Source organism: Impatiens glandulifera, chromosome 3, assembly GCF_907164915.1.
Source record: "Impatiens glandulifera chromosome 3, dImpGla2.1, whole genome shotgun sequence".
Classification (NCBI taxonomy): Eukaryota; Viridiplantae; Streptophyta; class Magnoliopsida; order Ericales; family Balsaminaceae; genus Impatiens; species Impatiens glandulifera.
Genome location: NC_061864.1, coordinates 64,351,639 through 64,362,295, shown reverse-complemented (window position 1 = coordinate 64,362,295; position 10,657 = coordinate 64,351,639). Strand labels below are relative to the sequence as shown.

Sequence of the window (10,657 nt, the reverse complement as noted above, 5' to 3'; positions counted from 1 at the left end):
TTTTTGAATAATGAATAAATAGCATGACCCGAAATATAAATGATTTTTTTGTTTATGAAGAAATTTTAGTCTTTTATATAGACTATTTTCATCTAACCCTAATAAAATATTTAATATATAATTAAATTAACAACCAAATAAAAGAAATTTATTACAATTTTTTTTTTTTTGACAATTTAGGTTGAGTTTGTTTTATTTGGATTATTTGTTTATTGTATTGTCCAATTGTGAAATTGAGGCTCTTTACTAGGGATTAATTAAGATTTTAGGTATTTTCTTTTAAATTTTAAATTTTAAAATAATTTATTATTAAAATGATACAAAACAAGATTTGTTTTAAAATATTGTTAATTTATTATATATATAATATTTATAAATAAATAAATAAAATTCACGCTACAAATTTAACTATCAAGTTTCAGTAAATTAAAGAGTTTTGACTATCCAATTTTCTAAAATTTGATAGCTAAATTAGTAATATAAATATTTTATTTATTTATTTATTTATAAAATTACATAAATAATAAGTTAACTGTATTTAAAATCGTTAAAGATAAAATTTCGGAATCGTAAGATTCTAACAATCAAATATAAAATGTTTGAAATATAAATTGTTCCTAAAATTCCAATTTAAAATTTTAATATTATTATATTTTAATCATTAAATTACTTAATTTATTAATAAAAATAAAAAAAATATTATTACTTTATTTTTATAATTTTAAATTAAAAAAGATATTTAATAATTTATCTTAAATAACATAATTTTTTATTATTAAACAACATAGTTTTAGATAAAAATTAAAAAAATCCATTAAAATTCCAATATCAAATCTGGAGGATCGATTGATCGTTTGTTGTATTTTAGTGACAATGTTAATATTTATTAACCTTGGGTTATGATTTTTATTTATTTAGTTGTTTATTATTATATATGATTTATTTTTCTTTTCTTAAAATTAATGTTGGAGATTGATAAATGTTTAAACTAAGTGAAGGATCTTAAAAAAATTATAAGATTAAACTTTTAAATTTAAATTAACTTCTTAATATAGTACAAATTGTAAGTGTGCTATTTAATACATCAATTATTCAATTATCGCTTAAAACGCTTTGGGTTAAAATAAAGTTAACGAGATTCATAATTATGTATCAGACTAACTTTTAATCGTAAAAATAAATAAATAAAAGTTATGTTTAAATTATGTTTTATAAAATTATATAATAAAGGTTACAATTGAGGCTATGTTTGGGTTGAGTGATACTAACTTTAATCCGACTTGATTGATGAAACTCAACTCAATTCGATTTAACCCGATATAATTAATATCATATATCTATTTTAAATTAAAAAGACATTTAACACAAAAGAATAATGAAATTAAATCACAAATTCGTTAAAAAAAATTACAAAATAAAATAAGTAAATTAGTAAAAAATAAAAAAAAGGCACACCCAAAATTCTAAAAAAAAATTTATAAACGAGTTGGCGGGTCTCAATAGGTTAATTAAAGTCGATCAAATTTTGACTTATTTATTAATTAAGTTAAATAAATTGACTTAATTTCAACCTAAACACAAAAATACATTACCTTAATTTAATTTATGTTCGTGTTTTCTATTATATTTTTGTGTCGGGTCAAAAATTGCTGACCTTAATATAATACATTAATTCAAATAAAAAATAGCTTTACATAAATACCAATGCCTCAAGTTAGAGAGTGTAAAATAGTTTGAATTTTTTTATCTATAAATATTTTTAAATTCAAAATAAATGGGTTCTAAATAATGTATTCTTGATTCATAATTAGTAATTTATATAGTTATAAATAATAAAATAAAAATATTTTAATATTTTAATTAATCATTGAACTAATATATTTTATAGTTAAATGAATTATAAACAATAAACCAGATCTAGAATTATATATAGTGTATCAGTAGAAAAATAATATTAAATTAAATCCAAATATAGAATCCTAGAGCACCGCCCTTTCTTATGAATCTTATCCAAACATTAATGTCACCACCAATGCATATGAGGGTTAAAGGAAAAATTAATGAGTCTTAAGGACTTGTTTGGCTGTGATTTTATTCTCAACATAATCACTTTTATGCAATGGTGTTATTTTTTCTCTAAATTTATTATTACTAATACTAGTTGGAGACAACACATTATGACTGTAATCAATCACTTAAAGTCACAATGGACTAAAAATATTTCTTAGACTTTATTGAAGGAGAATAAAAATGAAATAATTGGACACATATATCAAAGTAGTCTTAAGCCACTCAAATGTGATTGATGTTTAAAATAATTTTTTATTATAATATAGTCTAATGGACTAATAGTTATTTGATTTTATTGAAATTGATTTTTTTAATTATTTTTGAAGAATTAAGAATTATGTAGGTAAGGTTGAGTATTTTCTAAGTAAACTATATATTATACACAGTTTTTTTTATCATAATTTTTTTTTAAATATATTTTTTAATAATTTGAGAATGAAAAACACAAAAATTGAGTTAATATACCAAAGCATCATATATATATATATATATATATATATATATATATATATATATATATATATATATATATATATATATATATATATATATATATATATATATATATATATATATATATATATATATATATATATATATATATATATATATATATATATATATATATAGGGTTAATAATAAGTAATTTTGGTATTTTATTAAATAAAAAAATGATTAGGGTGGAAATTTGAAAAGAACGACATAACGCAATTTAATTAGCTGAAAAAATAATAAATTTTCACTTTTCTCTTTATCCTCCATTTTTTTTATTTTTTCAACGTGGTAACACATTATTTTCTTCGAAAATTACCTCCTATTTATATTTTACTAAAAAAAAAAAAAAAAAAAAAAAATTAATTAGATAGAGTGATGATAGTAAAAAGTCTAAAACTCAAATATCAAACATGCTCATAGTTGTAAGTGGGTTTTATTGCTTTTTAAAAAAAATGTTTTATTTTATAATTTTTACTACAAGTCTATAACATTTGTCATTCTAACTATAAAACAATTTAATATACCAGCAAAAATATTAAAATAGTCATATTTTTTTTTTTGTTAAATTTAAAATATAAAATAATATTTTAATAAATTTCTAATAATTCATCCTTTATATAAAAAAAAATTGAATAAAAATATAAAAATTTCAAAATAAATGAGTACTTAATGTTGGTCTTTTTAATTTGTATCAAACTTTCTATTTTGATAAAACATTTAACCTAGTTTGGAAACTCCAAGCTGGTTTGATATTGGATTATTTAGGATTTTTATTTAAGTTTTAATAAAAAATATTAATGAAAAAATAGATTATTTAATTCTTTTAATTAATTAAATTATTATAATATTTTTTATACTTAAATTATAAATGTTATAAAAAAATACGAGAGTTAAAAAAAATAAAATATGATAATTAAGTTTTATAATAAAAAAACCAATATCAAACTAATTATATCCATCCATCACAACATTTAAATTAATAATAAAATATCAAATATATATATTTTACAAAATATTAATTATATCTGTAAAAAAATATTGAAGTAATTCATTTTTTTATAATTCAAACTGAACCATTCTTTTTCTTCTAATGACCGTATTTTGAAACACCCTTCCTAATTTTTTTGGTATTAGAATAGTATAATCTCTCCTTTTTTTCATAATATAAATATTTTAAATAAATTTATTAAAAAAACTCAAAATTAAAAAATAACTCTCACTCACCACCATCAAATCATTTATTTTATTAATCAAAATATTAAAATACATCTATTTTAAATTATTATTTATTAATACTCTTTAATTGTTTTGATAAAAAAATCTTATTCATATACTATCTAGGCCTTAATTATATCTTATTCATATACTTTTATAGAATTGTTTTAACTATGAAAATAAGTTTTATTTATAATAAAAACAAAAAAAAAAAGTTAAAATAATTATATCCACAAGTTAAATAAATAAAAAAGAAAAAGTAAAAACCTAACAGCCAAAACTACCATTCATTGGTCATAAACATGATGACTCAGCATCAGATGCCTTTATATCCTCAACGGATAAGTCTTACAAACTTCTGGGCCCCACTTGCTACCGTGTTTTTTTGTTTTTTTTTTTTAAATTCCCGTGTTTTTCCATTCTCTATAAATTATATCTCCCTTAACGGCTCATAATAACACTCACAAATTCCAAAATCAGTTAGAAAAAAAAAATGGTTTCTTCAACCTTTCTTCCATCAACACAATTTCTCAGCTCAAACCCTAGATTATCCGTACAGCGAACTTCTCAATCTCCGACCACCACCGTCAATTTCCGGCGAACCCATCTTATCTCCGCCTCCTGCGCCACCGTCGAGAGAAGTTCCGTCTCGTCGCCGTCGTCTTCGCTTTACGAAGTTCTCGGGATCCAATCTGGCGCCACTTGTCAGGAAATTAAGACGGCTTACAGGCGGTTGGCCAGAGTTGTCCACCCAGATGTGACGGCGGCGGACGGCGGCGGACGTACGGCCGATGAGTTTATCAAGATTCATACTGCTTATTCTACATTGTCTGATCCGGAAAAACGAGCTGTTTACGATGGTTCTTTGTTTCTTGATCGGATGAGAGGTTTCTCGGTGGGTTCTTACGGTGGCAGTGTTCAAACGACGGCGGCGTCTAGATTTTCCGGCGGTGGTGCTCCTAGAAGAAATTGGGAAACAGATCAATGCTGGTAGACAAAGCCGAGTTAAAATTTGATTTGAAATTTACTCGGGCTATAATGATAATAATATCAAACAAATCGTAGGTTAGCGACAGGAAAGTGATCAATAACTACGGTTTTATTGATAACCGGATAGATCTACGTAAATTAATTAGATTGATTGTAGATAATTAGCGTCTGATGCGTGTATATATAGTTACTTGGAAGGTTTCAAATTCATATTATATGAATTTGTGTGCAAAATCAGACGTTTTTTTTCATGTCTGGAAATTCTAATTTCTAATACTAAAGTTGTATTTGGGTATGTATCATTCAGCTTATTCCCATATTTGCTATATAATAAATCTAATTTTATTTTAATAGGTTTGTTTCGGTTATTATTCATAAGTTATATGTGTTTTTATTTATGAATAAATTTCATTTTTACATTCTACTAGTTAGTTTATTTAAACACAATTATCAAAAAAAAAAAAATTATATAAGTACTAAGTATATATACTATTAAAAAATTGGTTCAATTAACTAATCACATATTTAGGTGTTAATTAATTTAAATATATATATATATATATATCTATATATTAATATTTATTTTAAATATATATTTTTCACTTTCCTTTCAATACAAGTTATAATAGTTTCAATATAAAACAAAATATATCTAAAATTAATTTATTCAATGTTATAAAATACTTTAAAAAATAAATTAATTTACACTCCGAATTAAATTGAACTACAAAAATATATATATATATATATATATATAAATAAATAATTGAATAGAATTATAACGTATTGAAAAAGATAAAATAAAAGATGTATTAATGATAAATATATATATATATATATATATATATATATATATATATATATATATATATATATATATATATATATATATTTATATTTATATATAAATTAACACGATAAATATGTTAGAAACTATTTAAGTCAATTTTTAATATTATATAAATCTAAATGAGATTTACTTAGAAGATTTATTTCTTTTAAGTATTACATTGTTTTTTCTATATATTTTTATTGAAAATTATAAATATATATCAAATAATATTTTTTAACAATTTAAATTATATATATATATATATATATATATAATTTAAGACAATTATATTGTACAAGAGCTTAAATATTTGATTCTCATTTAAATTTGTAAACTAAAACAAATAAATAAATGAATAATTTAATGTAAATCCATATAATCTTATAAATGTCACAGTGTGCGCAGTGTCTGCTAAGTCAACCAGCCGACAAGGGAAATAACTCAACCGACCAGCATTAATTCTTTATTTAATTTTAGGAGAAGGAATTCGGAAACAAGGTTAAGGCTTTCTTTTCTTTGAGTTTATGTAAATCATTTTATTTAGTATTTTAGTATTTTCTAATTAATCACTTTCTAAACAATCAAATCACTCAATTCATTAATTAAAATACTAAAATACCCTTTATTTTAAATTATTATTTTTTATTTTATTCATATATATCAATACCTTTAAGTTTTTTTTATCAAAAATAATCATCACCTCCTCAAAATCATCATTAATCATTACTTTTTTCACTCTTTAGGTTTTTTCAAAAATTCCAATCCAAACAAGACCTAAGAGTTGTATAAATTATTATAATTTGTTTTTAATATGAGAAATGTTTAGGTCTGAATTTAGAACAGATTATTATAATTTATTTAATTTTATTTATAATATATTAATTAATAAAGATGACATCTCAATTCTATCATATATTACATTAAAAAAAGATAGTCCCACATGTCATCTAACAGAAACTTAACGGGGTTAGAGATTTGGTGAAGTAGTGACATAAATGAACATTAAGCTCAACTACAGTGGTACGAGCGAACAAAAATTAGTTTAGTGATATACATGAATATTTCATTATAGTTAAGTGATAAAATTGATATTCTTTCCCTTAGTAATTTGATTTGCTGAAAAATTAACAAATTTTTCCAGCCAATAATGTAGTGACACGCCATCCTCCCTCGTTTCATCTCCAAAATTCACTCACCTGTTCATCCTTTTATATATATATATATATATATATATATATATATATATATATATATATATATATATATATATAAAAGAAATGAATAAAAAAATAGATTTCACAAGTAATGTGTTTAAGAAGATAAGTGTTTTTATGGCAGGGCCTAACATATCAGTTTGGACGAACAAAAATAAATGTATTCTCAACTTTTATGTATATTTGTTATTGAATATTAATATATAATCTTTTAAAGTATCACATTTTATATAATTAAGTATGATATGAGAAATATCTTGTATCTAGAGATCTATTATCACATATTTTAAAGGCTAAGTTGTATAAGAAATAAATTTATACCTAATTTTAATTTTATGAAACATAAAAACAATGTTCTATCATCAAATATCACCAATCAAACATTTAAGACTTCATTTATATTTAATTTGTTAGTATCAATTGCTTTGGGCCAAGCGTTTCCTCTTTTCTCAATAGAAGAAAGGAATTAAAAAAATGTCTGAAGTTAGGCTTTTAATAGGCCCAAGAATGAAGCAAAATTCCAACCCAATATGATTGGATTGCTGGTATTTGATAGTGAACTGCAGATAGGCCCAAATCATCCACATTTTACGTTTAAGACAAAGTCTATTGAAATTTCGAATTGACTTTTAAATTTTAATATTTCACGTTAATAAGTTTGAGTTTATTTAAACTCTTAAATATATAAATTTTTACTATTTTAAATTTACTATAATAATATTTTAAGATTATAAGAATTTATAAATAATTTTGATTTTACGATTTTATATTTTAAAAAACAATTTTATGTTTAAAATAAAAAATAAAAAATAAAGTTATTATTTATTATTTTTTCAAATAAATTAATTAATATAATTAATTTTGTAAGTATAAGTATTTTATAGTACTATTTAACTATTATCATTTTTTAATTAATTTTATATTTAAATATATAATTTTTTTAAATTAGATAAGTATAAAATATTTAATTATATATATATATATATATATATAATAATAATATATAACTATTATTTTTTCAAATTAAACTTTTACGATTTCATGTAAATTCTAGATTGTACGAGTTACGAGTTATCACTTGTCAATAATTTTACGTAAACTCTCGATTTTTACAGCGTTGTTTTTGACTAATAAATTAAAATCTCGATTTTTACAGTGTTGTTTTTGACTAATAAATTAAAATCTCAAGTTTACATTTAATATTTTATAATTCTATCATATTTCCATTTAGATGAATTCTTATGATTCTAAATTTACCAATAATAGTAAATTTTATAATTTTACAAGTTTAAGAAATATTTAAATTTTTAAATTTTCGATTTTACAAGTTTATAATTTAACAATGATTTTAAGTAAGTTTTTTCGATTTCGACTGTATTCCCAGATGATTGGAGCTTGTTTGATGCTATATTAATTGAGATTTTTATTATTTTTTATTCTTAAAAAAGAATCTTAGTTAATGAAAATAAGTTATTTGGATTTTATATTGGTTGAAATATTATAATTTTTTTTTAATTTATAAAAAATAATGTTATTGACTATTTTGTTTGATTAATTTAGTGATTATAAAATTAAAATTATGATAAGAGAATTTTTATTAAAAAAAACATCATAAAATGGAGCCTTATTTGTTTTGATAATTTATTAAATCCTTTTTTTAGACATTTATATATACTTTCCCTATATCATCTTCTTTAATCAACATTAATCTTGCTACATAGCAAACAAGCAAACAAACAAACAAAATTATTGCTATGATATATCTCTTTGTCTTTGAGAGAAAAATCCAAATATATACATATTCTTATTATTCAAGTAAGTATAAAACAACAGTCTTCAATTTCAATTTGTCACACATGCCATAGTTCAATTAGGACTCTATCTCTAACACCATACTTTCATAACCACTATTTATTTTATTTTAAAGTCTTCACATTTGAAATATCCTGTTTAATCTCATTCCACCGACCAAACCCAATTTTCTTCAAATCCCTACTCACATGATTTTTTTTTTTAAACAAACTATCTCCGCTGTACTATCATTTATGCTGTAATTTATGTTTTCAAATATATGAGCTAGCATGACACTTTACGATCATGATTTTAACTCTTATTTGAAACATTATAAGTGAATCGAACTCATAACATTTGTTTATCTTTGAAATCAATACTATCACTTGAGTTACCTTAGTAATATAATTTATTTGTTGTTTTATCATACAAAATTTGATTTTCTGTTTTATTTTAATGGAGTTAACCATTTTTTTTTTATATAAAATGTTGCGATTGGGTGAATATTTGATTAAGAAAAGTGTTTCTAACATTTAAAATTTGGTACTATTGATGACTATAAAAAATAAATTTGGTACTATTGATGATTATGAAAAATATTGAATTAATATTTAGACTTTTTTTTTTGTGAAGATAGTGTGATTGAAATAATTGAGAGAATAAAACGTGGTAGGTTTTAGAAAATGTTTTACAAATGATATGTCATTGTAGCATAACTACTAATGTCTTCTTCTATATGTCTTTTTCTTTAATATTCACCTTATTCACTAAATGGGATTGTTAAAGTTTTTTCATAATAATATTTTATTTGAAAAAAAATTAGACCACTTTTTCATTAAACTCTGGTCTCCAGTAAAGATCAAATTACCATTATCAATTATTCATTAATACAAAAAGTTTTGATTAGGCTTGTGAAAAATTCATTAAAATAAATTTATCATATAATGAAATATAATATCAAATTCATTAAAACATATATAAATAAAATCATACCAAAAATGTTAAAAGAAATAAAATTTTAGTTGTAAATTTTTATTTTTTTTAAGTCTTATACTTACCTATTTTTTTAATCCATAAATAATTATGTCATATTAATAATTGTATTTATGATATTTTTTACCATCATCAAACAATTATTAATTTTAAAAATATATTATTTATTTTCTGAAAACAGTTAGCACAAACTTCCACCATTATGTTCCCACTTTATTGAGATTATATATTTTTTAATAAAAATTTAACTCCATATCTTTAATAGGTTAAAGAAATCTCTTTTGAATCCACTAATAATTATTTATTTGCGTCACTTTTATGATCAAGACATTTTCGCTTACTATATTTGAAATTGAACAAATACCAATGATTACTTCAATTCAATATACATAGTATTGATAAATTAGAATTTAATCTTGATTCACTTAGATTGTGGGCACTTAATAGAGTGTTGCAAAATGAAGGTTATTGGATTTTTATTTTTATTTATACTAAAAATAGAAAAAATATGAAAAAATACACAAATTCATTAGAATTAGAAAAAGATATAAAATTTAAAATAACTCACATAAATGACCCTTCAATTCAATGTTTTTGGATAGAATCAAACCCATGTCCTTTTTGGTATCTTTTATTTTCGGTTGTTTAGATCTTTTTAAATTTAACAATAATCAAATATAACTCGTCTACTCTCTCATTAATTACATAATTCATTTCATTAACTAAAATATTAAAAATATCACATTTTCAAAATTATCACCTATCAACATTATAAATAACATGCAACCAAACAAGCTCTTACATAAATTTGTATTGACCTTTTGGTATATATATATATATATATATATATATATATATATATATATATATATATATATATATATATATATATATATATATGAATATGAATAATGAAAGTTCGGGTTGTTTTCAAATATTACTAGAGCATTATTAAGTTTAAATTTCATTATGCACTTGAAATAGACCAATAGAGAATGAAATGTTTGTTCTTCATCTTTTATGATTAATAAACTCTTTAAATTGTTAAAATACATTC

At 21.2% G+C, this 10,657-nt stretch overlaps 1 protein-coding gene across 1 annotated transcript; it reads left to right on the top strand.

The window, feature by feature from the left end:
- The first annotated feature begins 4,246 nt into the window (after positions 1-4,246).
- On the top strand, positions 4,247-5,072 carry LOC124932736 (chaperone protein dnaJ 11, chloroplastic-like). Its single transcript, XM_047473414.1, has one exon. It carries the CDS (start codon positions 4,274-4,276, stop codon positions 4,772-4,774), a length of 501 nt encoding a protein of 166 aa, XP_047329370.1. The 5' UTR covers positions 4,247-4,273; the 3' UTR covers positions 4,775-5,072.
- Positions 5,073-10,657: the final 5,585 nt, after the last annotated feature.

What these genes read in the sequence shown, in the direction of transcription:
- LOC124932736 (XM_047473414.1), top strand. Translation starts at nt 4,274, where the DNA reads ATGGTTTCTTCAACCTTTCTTCCATCAACACAATTTCTCAGCTCAAAC.